General features: G+C 37.1%; 2 protein-coding genes across 5 annotated transcripts; both read left to right on the top strand.

The window, feature by feature from the left end:
* On the top strand, positions 1-3,571 carry LOC121987128 (protein NDL1-like). Of its 3 annotated transcripts, XM_042541025.1 has the most exons (10): positions 1-157; positions 1,230-1,329; positions 1,766-1,863; positions 1,989-2,077; positions 2,225-2,285; positions 2,369-2,455; positions 2,537-2,614; positions 2,693-2,749; positions 2,847-2,902; positions 2,994-3,571. In XM_042541025.1, the coding sequence occupies exons 1-10, from the start codon at positions 98-100 to the stop codon at positions 3,349-3,351; spliced, it is 1,044 nt and encodes a 347-aa protein (XP_042396959.1). In that variant the 5' UTR covers positions 1-97; the 3' UTR covers positions 3,352-3,571. The 3 variants fall into 3 exon arrangements, with proteins under 3 accessions (XP_042396959.1, XP_042396965.1, XP_042396973.1); XM_042541031.1 differs by lacking the exon at positions 1,230-1,329 and having other exon boundaries at positions 5-157; positions 1,979-2,077; XM_042541039.1 differs by lacking the exon at positions 1,230-1,329 and having other exon boundaries at positions 22-157.
* Positions 3,572-4,163: 592 nt separating this feature from the next.
* Positions 4,164-7,934, top strand: LOC121987113 (mitochondrial carrier protein CoAc2-like). 2 transcript variants are annotated; one of them, XR_006113431.1, is made up of 8 exons: positions 4,165-4,398; positions 5,459-5,544; positions 5,660-5,867; positions 6,115-6,244; positions 6,883-7,067; positions 7,142-7,264; positions 7,441-7,650; positions 7,759-7,934. XR_006113431.1 is itself a non-coding variant. In XM_042541019.1 (7 exons), exons 1-7 carry the CDS (start codon positions 4,237-4,239, stop codon positions 7,567-7,569), a joined length of 1,023 nt encoding a protein of 340 aa, XP_042396953.1. In that variant the 5' UTR covers positions 4,164-4,236; the 3' UTR covers positions 7,570-7,934. The 2 variants fall into 2 exon arrangements, 1 of the variants encoding a protein (XP_042396953.1); XM_042541019.1 differs by having other exon boundaries at positions 4,164-4,398; positions 7,441-7,934.
* The last annotated feature ends 10,970 nt before the right edge of the window (positions 7,935-18,904 follow it).

Below are 18,904 nucleotides of genomic sequence, written 5' to 3'. Positions count from 1 at the left end.
ATAAGCGAATCTATCGGAGAAGAAAGGCTCAAAAAGGGGAAAAAATCAACGGGCAAAAGAGGGCAGAGGAGGACGAAGAAGGCTGGTTCTTGAAGAAATGGGGGAGTCGAGCGGGTCGGTCTCGGTCGATGTGGAGAGGATCTCGTTTGGAGGGAAGGTAAGGGTTCTTTTTTCTTCGTTGTGGTTCCTTTTGGGGGATTTTTTTTTGGCTGATTAATTGGGGGGAAATGTTGTTCTAGTGGTTATTTCGGCATGGAAATGCCATTCCTTGGTATATTTTTCCCCCCTTCAATGTGAGACATGATTTGGCTCTGCTGGATTTGGGGATTTTGAGTTTCTTTCGTCGTTTGATTAATTGGTATTAGATTTTAGAGGGATTTCTTGTGACTTCTTCTGGTCCTTTATTTCTTTTGATTGTTGCTTTCTCATTTCATATTATATATTTTTGTAATGATTGATCATTAACCACTGTGTGGATAAAATTTTGGGCTATTCTTTTTCATGACAAAAGTTATCCTTTTTAGATGAGCTGTTCTTCTAAATGATTATATATTTATGCTATGCACTTGTGTTAAAGGGAATTATGTTTCTATTGTTTAAACCTTTTTCCGTGAGGAGATCAAAGTTGTCAGTTTGCCTTTCAGGCCCTTTGCTTAATTTCGAGCTAATCTTCTCTTGAAGCATCGCCAGGATATTACTTCATAAGCAGGAAAGATAAACTGAACAATGGCTATTTTAATCGAATCGACCATTGTTGACAGGACACTGGATGTTTGGTAAATCAAGAGACTCAGACGTCTGAATAATTTGAATTGATTAGGCATGTATCGAGTTTAGTTTCAGTGCATCTCAATGATCTCAAAAGGCTGCTAGTAAAGTCATCTTGTTCCTTGTGGTTATAAGTGTCTTTAGAAATGAGAAAAACATTGCTGACAAGTTCACTCAATCTTTGGTCCTTATTTTGCCTTTGCCTTTGCCTTTGCCTTTGCCTTTGCCTCCCCTAGTACACCTATTCCACATTCCACACTTTCAATGTGCAAAGATGACGTCAGTGCTTGCTAGGGATCCTATGTACATTCTCTTCTTCATTTTCTCAACTAAAAGTATTCTTTATATTCTATTGTTGATGTAATCATCCACCTATACTAATTCTGGTTCGAGTGCCTGCCTTCTTTTACCTGATGTACATGCTGGCATTTGATCTAAAAACAAGTTGTTCCCCCCCACAGGAACATCATGTGTTGACAAATAATGGCCCAATCTCGGTTGCTGTTTATGGTGATCTGGAAAAGCCTGCACTTCTTACTTATCCAGATGTAGCCTTAAATCGTAAGTTAAACTAAATCATTACTTTAGCATTCCTAGTTTTTTCATTTATATTTGCATTTTTTATGTCCTCATTCTTTTGATTATGTTCACTTTGTACTCAACATGAAGCTACAAGGTGTTTTATACACATTACAGACTATTTGGTGACCTTTTCCTTGTTTCAATCATTCTAATGCTCTTCTTTAGCATCCTTATCCTGCCATAGTTTCATTCTTCAAGATAATTCTATATTGATTTCTAAGTCTAAATGGTTTAGGGTTTGGAGTAACTAATTTGTGTCTTGTATTGTGCTCTTCTGTGACTTTGTATTATTTATCTCTCCCAAAAATAATCAGAAGAAATTATTTTTTTTGTTTAAACTTAAGAAAACAAAATTGCTTTCTATTAGCTCTCATGTACATATTTAGAAGTGCCCTAAATTCCTTTTTTCCCCCAGATATGTCATGCTTTCAAGGATTATTTTTTTGCCCAGAAGCTGCTTCTTTACTGCTTCATAATTTTTGCATCTACCATATTAGTCCTCCAGGACATGAGGTCAGTAATACTGTTGCCACTCTTTATGCCATCTGTCTATGAGAATATTGAAACCCGTCTCTAATCCATTTTCTGCTTATAATTTAACATGATTATGTTGGTCCTCTGCCTTAAGTGTCCTGCAGTTAGGTGCTGCTCCAATTTCTTCGCATGAACCAGTGCTTTCTGTGGATCAGTTAGTCGATCAGGTGGCAGAAGTTCTTAATTTCTTTGGGTAATAATCTCTCTCTATATGTATGTATCATGCTTGATATGTAATTTTTGATTTCTATCCTTATGATACTTTTCCATACTACAAAATTGTTCATTTTTTTCTTCTTCTGCAACAATTTTGAATTTTGTATGGTTTTGATCTGTTCAGTCTAGGTTCTGTCATGTGCTTTGGTGTTACGGCAGGTGCCTACATTCTCACCCTTTTTGCTGTAAGTATTTTTTATTATGAGAACCCTTAAATTATTAAATCCCCTGACTTTTCAATTTGACCCTTTGTATGCTTGGCTTTCAGACTAAATATAGGGAACGGGTTATGGGGCTCATACTTGTCTCACCTCTTTGCAAGGCTCCCTCATGGTCAGAGTGGTTATGCAGTAAGGTACCTTCCAATGTTTCAATTGACTATTTTTTTTTATCTACGATCAGTGAATTGCTACTAATATTATTCTGAAAATCTCAGGTAGTATCAAATTTTCTTTATTTTTATGGAATGTGTGGCTTGGTCAAGGATTACTTTCTCCAACGGTACTTTAGCAAGGTAACTCTCATTATTTCACTTGTCTACAAAATTTATTAGTTGGAACCTTAGTTGTTCATTTATTTCGATATGTTGAAGGAGGTTCGAGGAAATTCTCAGGTCCCAGAATCAGACATTGTGCAAGCTTGTAGAAGTGTTAGTATATCACTCTTTTCTCGTTGTTGATATTTGGAATTTGTCCAAGTGAAAAGCCAATACTCATGAATATCTCTTGCGTATCATCTGCCTGCAGTTGCTGGATGAAAAGCAAAGCGTTAATGTTTGGCGGTTTCTTCAGTCAATTAATGGGTAATGCCCCCTAATCTTTGCTTAACCGAATCATCAAATATATACATTGAAGTTAGCGATAAATTTATAATAATAACCCATTCTTAAACAGGAGATACGACTTGACGGAAGCATTGAAGAAGCTTCATTGTAGGACACTGATATTCGTGGGCGAGGATTCTCCATTTCACTCAGAAGCCATCCATATGACATCGAAACTGGACAAGAGATACTGTGCATTGGTCGAGGTTCAGGCATGCGGTTCGGTCATTACAGAAGAGCAACCCCACGCAATGTTGATTCCAATGGAATACTTTCTGATGGGGTATGGCTTGTGCCGGCCAAGCCAGCTGGGCTACAGCCCCCGTAGTCCGCTGAGTCCGCTATGCATCTCACCGGAGCTGCTCTCGCCGGAAAGCATGGGAGTAAAGCTAAAGCCCATCAAGACAAGAGTATCCCTTGACGTTTGAAACCAATTGCAATGCCAAAATCAATTTTGTGGACCATATAAAACCGTGAGACTATTTATACATATAGAAGATTTTTTATTTTTATTTTTTGTGGGGGGGTTTTGGTGTAAAGACCAGTGTTACTGGACTGTAGATATTGTTGGCTGGCTGGAATTGTTCAATGGCTTGTGTAAATTCATTCTTTAATATAACAAACAATAAGGGGCTTTTTCAGCTGTCCTATCAGGCTGTTCCTTTGATTATTGTTCCATTTAAACTAGATAATATCCATGTAATAAACGTGGTAATATATTATTATTATTATTATTTTGAGTAATTTATGGAAGACATTGTGATCCAATCGGCTACTGCTGCTGCTTCACCAAGACTGTAAGGAATTATTTTATCAAAACAATAAAATAATTTGTCACTGAGACCATATCCACCGTCAAATCTCACATCGGACGGTCAGATTTGCTATGATGATTGGATGTTTGTGAATAAATTTGAATAATTTTAATAGTTCGATTCATTTTGACTTAGTTTAGACACCCAGCTTAGCTGGAGCCTCCTATCTTGACCCCAACAATCGAAAAGCGAAGAGTTCCCGGTTTACCGTCGCATAGTTGTATCATATGCGGGAAAATCCTTTACCGCTGGATTTTCACAATTCGTAGCGTCTATCTACGTATCTGTCAGTACCTTAAATTTACCCAAATCATACCCGTTACCTGATTTGAAGACAGAGTGGGAACTGGCCCATGATGGTCGGTGTGGTAGATTATTTTTTACGGCGTCGTAACGAATTAACTTAGTTACGCGTTTCGTCGTCCTCGTCATTCGTCATCTTCCATTTCTTTCTCTCGAAATCTCGAGTCCAAATTGCACGATCCCCTCTCTTCCTCCATGGCGGAGGAGAGAGGAGGCGGAGTGTCGACGGCGGTGAAGGAAGAGGTCAGGGCAGGGACGATCCCTCTCGTTGTGAAAGAGCTCGTCGCCGGGGGCGTCGCCGGCGGAGTCGCCAAGTCGGCCGTTGCTCCCCTTGAGCGTGTCAAGATTCTCTTTCAGGTGAGGTTATCGTGCTTATTTCTGAATATTGATTCATTTTCACTGATTTTTTGGTCATCACGATCCTTTAGTTCGGATTTTGTGTCGGGTCTGGTTTGAAATTATATATCCTTTTTCCGGATAATCGGAAGGATTTGGGGGCTATCATTGTATTTATTTATTAGTGATTAAAAATTTACTGGAAGTGCTTTAGGTGCCTCCTAAATGTATCTGAGCAAGCGCTTTCTGGAGTTGTTAGACTGATGCAGTTTTTTTTTGGCATTGTGAAGCGTCTTGAATTCTTGAACTGAGGTTCGAAGTCTTTCTAATCCTTTTTCGTTTAACTAGCCTAGTTGGTCATTTTTTTTTTCGTTTTTGGTGTTCATTTGATTATGCAACTTAGCCAAACTGGATGCAGCCTAAATTTCTCTTGTCACATTGCTTTAGCTAATTTTGAGCACCTGAATGAATCTAAGGATTGAACTACATTTGTTCAGTATTTCTTGTAATTGAAGAGAAAGAAATTTACTTCAAAATTGCTTGTAAACATATCATTAAAGAATAACTTACAGATCATCAATTCTTCAAAATGAAGAAAATGAATGTTGATGGTGACATATGGGAATTTGAAAATAAGTACAAGAACCACTAACATTTCCAATCAGTTGGGTGTTAATAAGTGAATTGAATGTTTGGTACATTCAAATACTATGACGATTAATTTGCCTAAGCTTGATATAAGCAGCCAAATTATGTGACTGTTTCTTCTTTGGTCATGCACATGTTCAGGCTTAATAAAAGTGCCTCCTTTCGAAACCTTCTTGATTTCTACTTGGATTAATCCATCAGAGAAGAAAGTATTGAAATAGTCGAACCAACTCTATCCAGTGCTATTCATTTATGTGGACTTCTCCGCGTTAGTTTTATTTAAATACAAACTGAGCTTAAAAGTGTCAAAATGATGAACCCTGAAGACATTTACCCACTCATTTAAGCATAAGGAATTTTGTTCTTTTTTTTTTTTGGTCTACCATGAGATGGTCTATTACTTAATTTTGTCAATGCCTATTGTTGCTGCTAGACCAGAAGAGCAGAGTTCCAGAGTATAGGATTGTTGGGATCCTTCAGGAAGATTGTACAGACTGAAGGTTTGTTAGGATTCTACAGGTCTGTATGACAGTTCAAAGTATTGTATTTGGCGCAAATCAATCTTTCTACCTTCTCTTGGTGCTGGCTATTAATTGTTTGATCCTGATTGATTGTTCCTCGTGCTTTTGCTCAGGGGAAATGGAGCCAGTGTTGCAAGAATTGTCCCCTATGCAGCTTTACATTATATGGCATATGAGCAGTATAGACGCTGGATTGTTCTTGGGTTTCCTAATATAGGAAAGGGTCCTGTTCTTGATCTTGTTTCAGGGTCAATAGCAGGAGGAACTGCAGTTATTTTCACTTACCCACTTGATTTAGTTCGAACAAAGCTTGCTTTTCAGGTATATGCCTGCCATATTTTGATACATGAATTGTTGTCATTTTATTTCATGTCCTCTCCGCTGAATTGACCAGACTATCCTGATCATAGAGCTATATCCATCTAGCATGTTCTTGCTAATAGGCAAATATACCTATTCCTAAACTCAGGGTCTTATTATTTATCATGAGATTTGTTATTAACCACTGGTTGCTAATTTCTGTGTAAAATTTTTACAAGCTTGGAATGGCCTTTATGAATGTATGCAGGTTGTAGGACCATCAAGACTAAAAGATAGAAAACTATACAGTTTGCCTGAACAAGTTTATCGAGGAATTCTTGATTGTATCTTGAAGATATACAAACAAAATGGCTTGAGAGGCCTATATCGTGGTGTAGGTATGTGTTACTTCCAGAATTATTATTTATCAGTAGAAACTTGCAATAATTTGGAATTTCTACACAATTTCAACTACTGTAATCTAGAAGCGGAGGTTTGGAAGAAGTATACCAATATGTGTATTGGGTTAATCTTTGCTTATGTTCGGGAAAGCAAGGTGGATGGCCGCTATCCATGAAGCAATTGAATTTGTTTCCTATTTCGATCAGTCTGATCCTTTTGTTTTACTTGATAACTAGGTTGAAATGGTGAAACAAACAATTTCCAAACATAAGTGAATAAGTGTGGCACTAGATAACTATCTATGCATTGTCTTCGCATAGTTACCAGCTGCAAATTGCATGCCAACTAGTTTAGGTCATTCTACAAGTAAAGAAAGGATATAGGTCATATTTTGCTCATGTCTAGAAAAAAAAGTGAATAGGAATTGCTTAGGCTGGATTTTATTCATGTTTTGGTCCTATTTTAGTTGAGTTATTTTAGATTGAGTACCTTAATTTGGACTTTGCTTAAGTCAAATATTATTGCATAATCTTTAGAGATTCAACACAATTATTTAGCAGTAGTTTCATTTCTTTACCCCTGCCTTATTACTCACTTTGTTGGCTGGCCATTGACTTGTATTTTTTTTTGTTAGGCCCATCCTTGTATGGAATCTTTCCTTACTCTGGTCTCAAGTTTTATTTTTACGAGGAAATGAAGAGCCATGTTCCTGAAGATCACAAAAAGGGCATTTCCGTCAAACTTGCATGTGGATCTGTTGCTGGTTTACTGGGGCAGACATTGACGTATCCCCTTGATGTTGTTAGACGGCAAATGCAGGTAACGATCCGCAGATACATTGAACTTGTTAAGCATGACAGGCATGTGAAATTAAGAAAGGCAACATGATCCAGGTAGAAGCCCTCTCCACAGCTAACAATGAAATGGGGAGAGGAACCTTTGGAAGCCTTGTCATGATAATTCAAACGCAGGGTTGGAGACAGCTTTTTTCTGGACTGAGCATCAATTATTTGAAGGTCAATTCTTCTTTCTAGTACTTTATTCTATACGTATCAGATGTTTCTTGCGTCCATAAATGCATAAACTCAGGAGTAATTTGCTATGGATTCATGTACTTTTTTTTACATGGGACTGATGCTAATGCTTCGTCTCTCTTTTACGTTATTATAAAACTGAAAAACATGTTTTCCAGGTTGTGCCATCAGTGGCAATAGGATTTACCGCATATGACGTAATGAAATCTTGGCTTAAAGTTCCGTCTCGAGATGAAGTAGCAGCCATTTCAGTTGTGACAGAGAACACTAACCATGCTGAAGCCTGAAAACAAGATTCTCGTTGATTCTTCTTCCATTCTTCTCTTGCTTGTGAAGGAGCTTCACTTGGTTCTCTTTACTGATACGAGGTTGTACACTTTTTTTTTGTTTGTTTTTCAGTTCTGATCTTTTCTTTAATAGTACCAATTCCTTCATTGACGTAGATAATAAATAAAATTTCAAACCTTTTTCTGAAGGTCGTTGGCATCAAATGGAATAATAGATTAGTAAATACCCATAGCGTGAGCCGGTGAGGATTCTGAAACAAGCAATTTACCCAGCATTTAAGCTGTTCAAACACTTTAGCTCTCCATGTAATGAACTGATTCTTTCAGAAATTTCATCTTAGCAATGAGCATATTTCTGTTGGTCACGACCTGTTGCATTGTTCTATTTCTTTCTTTCTTTCTTTTTCCCGACCTCTCCGAGTATCTTCCTTCGCTCCTCCTGAAATTGCAAAAGCAATGTCTGCCTCAGCGATCTACATGAAATCTCTAGCAGATTTTCCACTTCCCTCGCTACACCGCAGCCGCCACACCGCCTTCTCAACCTAGAGAAAGGGCCTTCGTCACTCCTTCAGCCTAAAAGTCAATCATGAGTTGACCTTAACGCACTGTATGGAAGCAGGGGAAGGCTGCAGAGTAAAGAAAGGAAAGAGAAAGGAAGTGACTTACATAAATGAAATGTAAGAAAAGGTAAGTTTTAATCTTTCTTATCTATGAAATGAAAATTTTTTTTGTAAGTTTTAATCTTTTTTATCTATGAAATAAAAAAATTTCTTACACTCCAATTAGGTGTAAGGAAGAGTAAGGAGAATTAAAAAAAAACTATGTTTCAATTTTATCCCTGTTTTATTATATTAATTCTAAAAATCATTGTTTTAGATATTTTTTTTTACATCACAACGAAAAACACTCGCATTGCCTAATGCTTGCACTCCGTCGATGCAGACATCGACTTTGATGTCGATGTCGACTTCGACACTGACTTCGATGTTGATATCGACGTCGACATCAACTTTGACACAGACGTCGATTTTGATGTCGACATCGACATTGATGCCGACACCGATGCTGACGCTGACTTTAACAAATGAGCTATAATTGTTTGAATGTGAAAGTCTTAACCAATAAATATATGTAAGATGCAGTTTTTGAACGCTCAAATCTTTAATAAAAGTGAGGGTAATTTTATAACTTCATATATTTAACCTTCATTATCCCCACTTTCCTTCCAAACATGGTAACACATGTTACCTTAATGAACCTTCTCTCCCTCTCAAACAAGGAAAATATAAATACTTTACTTCTCTTACCTTCCCCTTCATGTTTATCAATAAAAGATAATATTTTAGTTATTATATTTATTTTATGTTTGTGCTAGCTGAATAAATATAATAATATCTTAAATAGTAGGTTCTAGTCTATAGTATATCAATTATTAATTGATTGTGAGAGGTTATCAACATATATAGAAATACCATTCTTAATTATTTCTAGTCAAGTATTAATATATAAGGGCAATATTAATACGCTGAGGCTAGCATGTAGGTCAATTGATGACTTATTTCTCACAAGTTATAAATATAAGATATTAACTTGATACATGGGTATATATTAAAGAATTATACTGAATTGACCCGCCATGAGAATATTTCATGGATCGTAATATGAGTGATAAACATTCACATAGTGACTATTAGTATAAATAATTTTTAGATCTGAAGTCATTATATTTCCCTACATCAGGAGTTGTATATTTTGATATCGACAAACGTCACCTATAATAAGATGGACTATAAAGTCGATCACTAGGTATGCAATAATTTATGTGGAGAGATGTAAGTAATGTAGATGAAATTTATTTCTTCTATATGACGGAAGTGATATCTGTGGGCTACTTGATTAAGTAGGACTACTAAAATGCATGATTATGCTCAAATAAATCAATATAAGATATTGAGTTCATTTGATTAAATGAGTCTACTTAGAGATCAAGAAATACAAAAATTGATAAGAGGATGACACAGTCTATACCTCATAGATCAATCTAGATATCGAGGATAGAAAGATTGAGTTACACAAGATAATAGACACAGACAGGTTAGGTCGGATCTTGACATTCTTGTCATTTGGGTAGCAATAATGCATTACTAGATGTCGCTCATTACTTGTGTTTCTAAAATGGTTTTAGAAACATTGTCAACGTTATGATAATTTATTGGGTCACACATAAAGAGCATGTTGACTTGGAGATTGATTTATTTTATTTTGACTAAAATTGTATGAGTTTGAGCCTTAATTCTAAAATTGGCTTATGACCTTATTGTGACTCAACTTAACTATAAAGTCCATTAAGATAAACACTAATAGTCATCGGAGAAGATGAAGAGTTAATCGAAGAAGATGAAGTGTTCATCGGAGAAGATGAAGAGTTTATTGGATAAGACGAAGAGTTAGTGTTTTTCTCTTCTTTTAATGTCACCTTAAATAGTCATAAAGAGGTCAAGAAGGTGAAGAGACATATGTGTCTCTTGGATTTCCATGGTATATATCATTTCTAGTAAGATGATAGCGGCATGTATCTATCCAATTCTTTCTCTTCCATTTTTGTATGTGAAGAGAGAGCTCTCCAATTTCCGAAGTTCTTGGAGAAGAACCGAGGGATTTGCTTGTGTAGATACTGTAGAGGCGCGGATATTATAATCGCACTGAGATCTGTTGAAGCATCAGTGTTGCTAGGATTATTTAGTTCGCGCAACAAAGATAACAATTCGATCAAAATGTGTATTCTGCATTCGCTTGGATCTCTGGAGGGATCATTTTTCCACTGCGTATATATGTTGTCTTTCACAATAGATCCCCACATTCTCAACCTATAGAAAGGGTTCTCATTGTCGGAGCCCTCTTTTTCCTCCTTTCTCGGTGTGCCTCTCATGTGCAATGCCTGACTATAGACATCATTGCAACTTCAGCAACGCTCAATTTGGAGTAGTTACCAACATGTCTAGGTTGACCAACAATCCCTATCCCTCTTATCACACTCGTGTCCCTCTCCATGGTGCATTAGAAATGTGAATTAAAAGGTGGAAAGGAAGAAAACTACATTGTGCATGAGTTTTTAATTCCATATTGGAAGTCTTATTGCTTTATGGTTGGTTTATATTATTGCATATGCATGTATAATGTGAACAAATGTATAGGAAAAGATTCTCTTTCACACGTGGATGTGCAAGGGGTGCAAATCCAAGACCCGAATTTGCACTGAACCAAGTTGATTCGTGTGCGAGTACGACTTGTGCGCATCGAATGTTGAATTAGTCTGCTTGAGTAAAGTGGTGCAAGAAAAGAATCTCCATCTACCTACACTCTCTTCTTCTATGCGTACCCGTGATAGCATTCGGGTACTTCTTAGATCGTACTCGTGTGCGAGTTGAAACTCAGCTCCCGAAGTTGGACTCGGTTGACTCAGATTTTGCACTCAGACTTAGAAGACAACTCAATCTTCCAGGCTGTTCAGTCATCCCAAGCAGCTCATTCCCTGCTTAACAGTCTAAGATTATCCGCTCAAGTCACTCTCATAGAGAAGTTGAAGTTGTAATTTCAATTCATCTAATTCTCCAATATCTCCCACAGATTGTTTAACAATCTTGAAACAGAGACGCTCTGTTGAGATGACCATAAAAAGTATTGAGGTGCAATAGACTCATCACATGAAGGTACCCTTCGCTTCGATTGGAAATGTTTCAATCAACCATGGGGAAAGGCCAGAGAAGTTCACTATGTTGAACTTTAAGAGCTAGTAGCAGAAGATGCTCTTATACTTGACCATGCTTAATCTAGCTCAGTTCTTAACATAGGACTCTCCCAAGTATGCTAAGGATGTTGCAGTGGAGGTTTGGACTCATAATGAGTACTTATGCTGAAACTATATCCTCAACAACCTTGCTGACTCGCTGTACGTTCTGTATAACATGATGAGAACAACTAAGGAGTTGTGGGAGTCCTTGGACAAGAAATACAAGGAGGAAGACGTAGGGGCCAAGAAATTTATTATGGGCTGATTCTTGGACTACAAGATGATTGACTTCAAGACGGTGATCAGTTAAGTTCAGGAGCTTCAGGTGATCCTGCACGAGATCCACTTGGAAGGTATGGTTCTAAGTGAAACCTTTCAGGTGATAACAATCATTAAGAAGCTGTCTCCTCGTTGAAAGGACTTCAAGAACTACTTGAAGTATAAATGGAAGGAGATATAAGTGGAAGGAAATGAATGTGGAAGAACTCATTATTAGACTTCTCAATGAGGAAGATAACGAGAGTTCAGAGAGAAAGTTGTTCTTTTAGGTTACTATAAAAGCTAACGTGGTCGAGCACGACCAAAGCTCTAAATGGAAGAATTCCAAATCTTCCAAGATGGAACCCAGAGGAGACATCAACAAAAGGAAGTTCTATGGGAAGTGATTCAACTATGACCGAATTAGTCACAAATCTTCAGAGTGCAAAAAGCCAAAGAAGAAGCAGGAGGTCAACCTGAACGAGAGACCAAAAATGGACGACCTCTGCGTCGTGGTCTTTGAACTGAACCTGGTGGGTTCAAATATGTGATAATCGTGGATCGATACTGGTGCCACCAGATATATCTACTGCAACATGGAGCTGCTCTATAACTTTGAAGAAATCAAAGATTAAGAGAAAATGTTCATGGGGAACTCAGCAAGCTCAAACATCATGGGCTAATGAAAAATGATGTTGAAGCTGACCTTGGGCAAAGAGTTGACTCTCAACAATGTGTTGAATATTCCAGAGATCAAAAGAATCTAGTGTCCAGATCATTTTTGAGCAACACATGCTTTTTGCATTATTTTTTATTCAAACAGAGTTGTTCTGTCTAAAAATGAAATATTTTTAGGAAAGAGTTATATAACTGAAGGGCTATTCAAGCTCATTATAATGACGATTATGCCTAAAGTTAATAAAATTATAAACTCTTCCGTTTATATGCTTAAGTCTTCATATTCGTAGCATGGTAGAATATGACAGGTTAACTATGATATGTTGTGTAGATTAATTAATATATAAATCATACCAACATTCCACCTTGGCCTGAAATACAAGTATGAAATTTGTGTAGAAGCGAAAATGATAAGGTCATCCTTTCAACATATTGAAAGAAGTACTGAACTGCTCAGCCTAATTCACACTGATGTGTACAACCTAAAAGGTACACTGACTCGTGGTGAGAATAAATACTTCATTACTTTTGTAGATGATAACATAAAATACTGTTATATGTATATTCTCAAAAGTAAGGATGAAGCTATAGAGAAATTTGTTCTCTATAAGAATGAGGTTGAAAACTAACTTAATAAGAAGATTAAGTTGGTTCAAAATGATCGAGGTAGTGGATATATATCTTTGTTCACTGAGTTGTGTGCTGAATATGGGATCATTTAGGACCCTGGGCGGCCGGCTTGAGGGAGTGAATAACCCTGCAAAAAAAAATGGAAAACCTTCCTCGAACTTTTATAACTTAATTAACATTAACACTTGCATAAATAAAAAATTAAGGAACTAAAAAAAAGAGGCACAACGAATTTACTTGGTTACAACCGGGGAGGTTGTTAATCTAAGGAAGATGAAAAGCTCAGTAAAAATCTCCTCTGGGCGGAGAAACCTTTTACAACAATTAAATCTCACAATTAGGAAGCTAAACTCAAAAGGAAACGATAACAAGTGTTGTTCTCAACTTCTGGGACCAGAGCTGTATTTATAGCCCTGATCGGGGCGCCTAGAAGGGTTCTAGGCGCCTGGAGTGGGATAAAACTTTATCTCCGTCGCAATGGATCGTGTCACATCGCGATCTGATAACATTTTGAGTCCGGGCGCTCGGACCCAATCAGGGCGCTTGGAGCTAAAAAGTCAACATCCTGATGACTTTTTGGTCTGTGTCTTCCGCTCTAGTTCCGCTCGCTTGGGTGATCTCGGCCATTTGGAATAGAGCTCACCCGAACCCAACTTCCGGCATTCTCGAGCAAACTTCTGCTCTGGCTTCTCGTCCCTCAGAAACGTCGCACACCTCCTTCTCGTCTGTCGCATACTCTTTCGTAGCACCTCGTCCCTCGGATGCACTGAGCCCCTCGACTCTCTCCCGTGCTATCATTCTCGCTAGACGTGTCTTTTGCTTGACATCCTGCGTTCCTAAGTTCCTGCACACTTAGACACAGGGTTAAAAACCAACATGACCTAATCTGACTTAGTTGATCATATCAAAACTACCTGGGGTACTAACAGATCAGACATGAAACAATTGTTGGTTGCTAATCGGAAAACCTAATGGTTCCACTGTACAAAAATTTTGTACAAAGGTCTGAACCTTTTCCTAGCTACCATGTGTTCTTTTAAATTAAACTTGGATCGCCTGCGGAACTTAACACGTTTGATCCAAAGTTTAATCTATTTGTTCTGTTAGGTTTAGACTCGGATCTCCTGCGGAACTTAACACGTTCGATCCAAATCACCTAGGTTATTAATTTCATTAAATATTAATTTCCAAAATTGGCTTCCAGTACTGACGTGGCGAGGCACATGACCTTCTTGGATATGGGAACAACCACTACCGACTAGACAAAGCCTTTTAAGGAAAGTTAATATTTAATTTCCTTAAATAACTTTAGGTCAACCGAAAAGAACAATCAAATCACAAGGAAAAAAAACAAAAGAACATAACATCGAAAACAAATTCGAAATACTAGAATCGCATGCCTCTTGTATTTGGTATTATTTCCAAAAATAACTAGTATGATGCGGAAAGGAAAAATACTAGTTATACCTTTTAGAAAGACCTCTTGATCTTCTACCGTATTCCTCTTCTAACCTCGGACGTTATGTGGGCAACGATCTTCCGAGATGAGAAACCACCAAAGCACCTTCTTCTCCTTTCTTCAAGTTTCGGCCAAGCACAATGCTTCCAAAAGATGAAGATCTTTTTCCACCAACCAAGCTCCAAGGGATGCATGAAACAAGACTCCTTTCTCTCCTTTTCTCCAAACTAGATCCGGCCACTTCTATGCCTCCAAGAGATGATGAAGTCTCGGCAACAAGAAGGAGAAGAGAGAAAGAGAAGGGGAACCTCTAGGGGCCGACCACACCAAGGAAGAAAAGAGAGGAAGAAAAAAAATAGAGTCGTTCACCATGAAGCCTCCTCTACCCCCTCTTTTATAATCCTTGGTCTTGGCAAATAAGGAAATTTAAATAAAAACTTCCTTAATTCTTTTGCCATGAAAAGGAAAATTTATTTAATTAAAAATAATTTTCTCTTCTCCAATTTATTTGGTCGGCCACCTCTTTCCCCCAAACAAGGAGAGTTTTAATTAAAACAAAAATTAAAACTTCCTTATTTGTTTCTAGAAATTTATAAAAATTTCTCCAATAATTTTAATCCCTTCATGATTGGTTAATAAAAAGAAATTTTATAAATTAAAATCTTTCTTTTAAACATGTGGATAATTTCCAAAAAGGAAAGTTATCTCTAAAAATTAAAATCTCCTTTCAATCTACAAATAAGGAAAGATATTAAATCTTTTCTTAATCTTTTGTAGAAACTAATAAAAGAGAATTTTTAATTTTAAACTTTCTTTTAAATCATGAACATAATTAAAAGGAAAGTTTTTACCAAAATTAAAATCAACCTTTTAATTTACAAATAAGGAAAGAGATTTAGCTCTTCTCTTAATCTTTTGTAGAATCTTATAAAAGGAAAGATTTAAATTTTTAAACTCTCTTTTAAATCATGTTATCCACATAAGAAAAATTTTAAAAAATAAAATCCTTTTATTTTAATTTGGGCCGGCCACACCAAGCTTGAACCCAAGCTAGGGTCGGCCATCTTGAAGCACCCATGAACCAAACTTTGGCCGGCCCTAGCTTGGTCTCCAAGCTAGCTTGGCCGGCCCCTATGGGATGGGTAAGAAGGTGGGTATATGTGTGTATAGTACTCTATAATTAAGAGGCTACGATAGGGACCGAGAGGAGGAATTGGTTTTGGTCTCCCGATAAAATTAAGCATCCCGTGTTCGCCCCGAACACACAACTTAATTTTATCAATAATAATTCATTCCACTAGAGAACTATTATTGAACTACCGTACCAATCCCAAATTACATTTTGGGCTCCTTCTTATTATGAGTGTGTTAGTCTCCGTGTGTTTAAGATAACAAATGTCCACTAATTAAGTAAGTTACTGACAACTCACTTAATTAATATCTAGCTCCAAGAGTAGTACCACTCAACTTCATCGTCATGTCGGACTAAGTCCACCTGCAGGGTTTAACATGACAATTCTTATGAGCTCCTCTTGGGGACATTCTCAACCTAGAACACTAGGACACAGTTTCCTTCTATAATCAACAACACACACTATAAGTGATATCATTTCCCAACTTATCGGGCTTATTGATTTATCGAACTAAATCTCACCCATTGATAAATTAAAGAAATAAATATCAAATATATGTGCTTGTTATTATATTAGGATTAAGAGCACACACTTCCATAATAACTGAGGTCTTTGTTCCTTTATAAAGTCAGTATAAAAGAAACGACCTCAAATGGTCCTACTCAATACACTCTAAGTGTACTAGTGTAATTATATAGTTAAGATAAACTAATACCTAATTACACTACGACCTTCCAATGGTTTGTTCCTTTCCATCTTGGTCGTGAGCTACTGTTTATAATTTATAAGGAACCGATAACATGATCTTCTGTGTGTGACACCACACACCATGTTATCTACAATATAAATTAATTGAACAATTACATTTATCATAAATGTAGACATTTGACCAATGTGATTCTTATTTCTAGATAAATGTTTATACCAAAAGCTAGGCTTTTAGTATACATCCTAACAACAATAACTCCTTATACTCCTTAGCAAAATAGAGTTGCTAAGAAAATAAATCAAACTCTAAACAAGATAATGAATGTTCTTCTATTGAACTCTGAACTTCCAAAGTTAATGTGGGGGAGGAGAAGATATGTTAACAACTAATTATCTTTTAAATAAGGCGTCCTAAAAGAAAATAGATAAGACCCTTTATGAGTTGTGGAATGGAAGACAATCATCCTACAAATATTTATAAATGTGGGGATATCTTGCCAAAATTTTAGTATCGGATCCAAAATAAATTAAGATATGATTAAAAACTATTAATTGCATATTTATTGGATATGCATATAATTGAGTAAATTGAGTAAATACATGAGTAATCCTAGTATTGAGCAATGGAAAGGGATAACAAGAGTACTAAGGTACTTAAGGTATACTTGTAAATATAGACTGCATTATATGAGATATTCTGTTATGATCGAAGGATACAATGATGTGAGTTTGATATCTGACATAAAAGACTCTAAGTCTATAAATAGAGATATGTATTCACTCTGGGAGGTACAGTCATTTCATAGAATTTTTTTAAACAAACCGTAATAACTAGATCCACTATGGTATATGAGTTTGTAATTCTTGACAAATCTGGTGAAAAAGCTAAATGACTACAATAATTCTTAAAAGATGTTCTTAGATGGTCGAAATCGGTGCTGACAATTTGCATACATTTCAATTATCAATCAATAATTGGTCGTGCACAGAGTCATCTGTATAATAGTAAGTCTAAACATATAAGTCGTAGACATAATACCATTCGACAACTATTCTCAATAGAAGTTATCACTATTGATTATATGAAATCAAAAGATAACCTAGTAAATCCGTTAACAAAAGGGTTAAACAGAGAGTTAATTGGAAGTTCATCACGAGGGATGTAGTTTATGTCAATGAGAAATATTGATGCAAAGGAAATCAAATCTATACAGACTGGAGATTCCAAGAACTAGGTTCAAAAGGACAATATAACTGCACCGAAAAAGTTACTGTGGTGAATGCCCCAATAAATCAGTGAATAATAGAGGTTAAACACATGACTTTTAATGAACTGGTGGAGTAATGTAAAATACTCTTAAGAGATCACATATGTGAGAGAGAAATAGGGCTACTTCGAAGAGAATTAGAGGCACGAATTTTAGAGCTTCTCATAGAACCAAACATGTTCATGACCAAGAACGAATACACTCATAAGAACTGAGTTGTATCGGGGAGAATCCTGTGTGAGATATGTCAATGCTTACATATACTGTAGAACAGTTCAAGAACATCGTGTCTACTGTTAGTCTATAAGCAAACATATCTTCATAAGGGAAAGTTTAAAGGATAAAATCTTCCTATTGTATATTCGATTCAATTGAATGTTATCGCATACTCTATTTCCTTTTATGTGGAAGATTGCTAGAAATGTGAATGGAAAGGTGGAAAAGGAGAAGGAGACTCCATTGTGCATGAGTTTTTAATCTCACATTGGGAATTTCATGGCTTTATGGTTGGTTTATATTGTTGCACATGCATGTATGATGTGAACAAATGCATGAGGAGATGTTTTCTCTCACGCGCATGTGTGTAAGGGGTGCAAATCTATGTTGGTGCAACCTTAGGTCAAGGTTGACCTGGTTGACCCGACTCGAGGTGACTTGACTCGAGTTGTATTTTGATGTTTGACTTGGGAAGATTGTCGGTGCAACCTTAGGTCAAGGTTGACCTAGTTGAGTTGCATGTTGATGTTTGACACTCGTGAGAGAGTTGTATTCTTGATGTTTGACAAGAATAGGTGTTTGGGAGATTGTAGGTACAACCTTAGGTCAAGGTTGACCTGGTTGACCTGATTCGGGAAAAGTCCAAGCAGGGAGCTTGGCACGCGAAAAGTCCAAGTATGGAGACTTGGCAACGGAAAAGTCTAAGCAGGGAGCTGGGCACTGGAAAAGTCCAAGTATGGAGACTTGACACTGGAAAAGTCCAAGCAGGGAGCTTGGCACGCGAAAAGTCCAAGTATGGAGACTTGGCACTGGAAAAGTCCAAGTATGGAGACTTGGCACTGGAAAAGTCTAAGCAGGGAGCTTGGCACGAGGGAAAGTCCTAACTGGGATGTTAGACAGTTGGAAAGTCCTGGTGAGTGAAGCCAGGCAGTGGGAAAGTCCTAACTGGGATGTTAGGCAGTTGAAAAGTTCTGGTAAGTGAAGCCAGGCAGTGAGAAAGTCCTAACTGGGATGTTAGGCAGTGTGGAAATCCTGGTGAATGAAGCCAGGTGGAAAGTCCTGGTGAGTGAAGCCGGGCAAGGGAAAATCCAGATGGATCAAGGGTGATCGGACATCTGGTGTTGAGAAGTCCAAGTGAGTAAAGCTTGGCATATGGAGTCGGAGAGGGCTCGGTAGCTCGTTCTCCGAACTAGGT

This window comes from Zingiber officinale, chromosome 1B, assembly GCF_018446385.1.
Source record: "Zingiber officinale cultivar Zhangliang chromosome 1B, Zo_v1.1, whole genome shotgun sequence".
Taxonomy (NCBI): Eukaryota; Viridiplantae; Streptophyta; class Magnoliopsida; order Zingiberales; family Zingiberaceae; genus Zingiber; species Zingiber officinale.
The sequence above is the reverse complement of the archived record's forward strand: the minus strand, read 5'-3'. Positions and strand labels throughout refer to the sequence as shown.

What these genes read in the sequence shown, in the direction of transcription:
- LOC121987128 (XM_042541025.1), top strand. Translation starts at nt 98, where the DNA reads ATGGGGGAGTCGAGCGGGTCGGTCTCGGTCGATGTGGAGAGGATCTCG. An exon ending in TTGTGCAAGCTTGTAGAAGT is followed by an intron (nt 2,750 to 2,846) that starts GTTAGTATATCA and finishes ATCTGCCTGCAG; the next exon opens with TTGCTGGATGAAAAGCAAAG. An exon ending in TTTCTTCAGTCAATTAATGG is followed by an intron (nt 2,903 to 2,993) that starts GTAATGCCCCCT and finishes ATTCTTAAACAG; the next exon opens with GAGATACGACTTGACGGAAG.
- LOC121987113 (XM_042541019.1), top strand. Translation starts at nt 4,237, where the DNA reads ATGGCGGAGGAGAGAGGAGGCGGAGTGTCGACGGCGGTGAAGGAAGAG. An exon ending in GTGTCAAGATTCTCTTTCAG is followed by an intron (nt 4,399 to 5,458) that starts GTGAGGTTATCG and finishes TGTTGCTGCTAG; the next exon opens with ACCAGAAGAGCAGAGTTCCA. An exon ending in TGAGCATCAATTATTTGAAG is followed by an intron (nt 7,265 to 7,440) that starts GTCAATTCTTCT and finishes CATGTTTTCCAG; the next exon opens with GTTGTGCCATCAGTGGCAAT.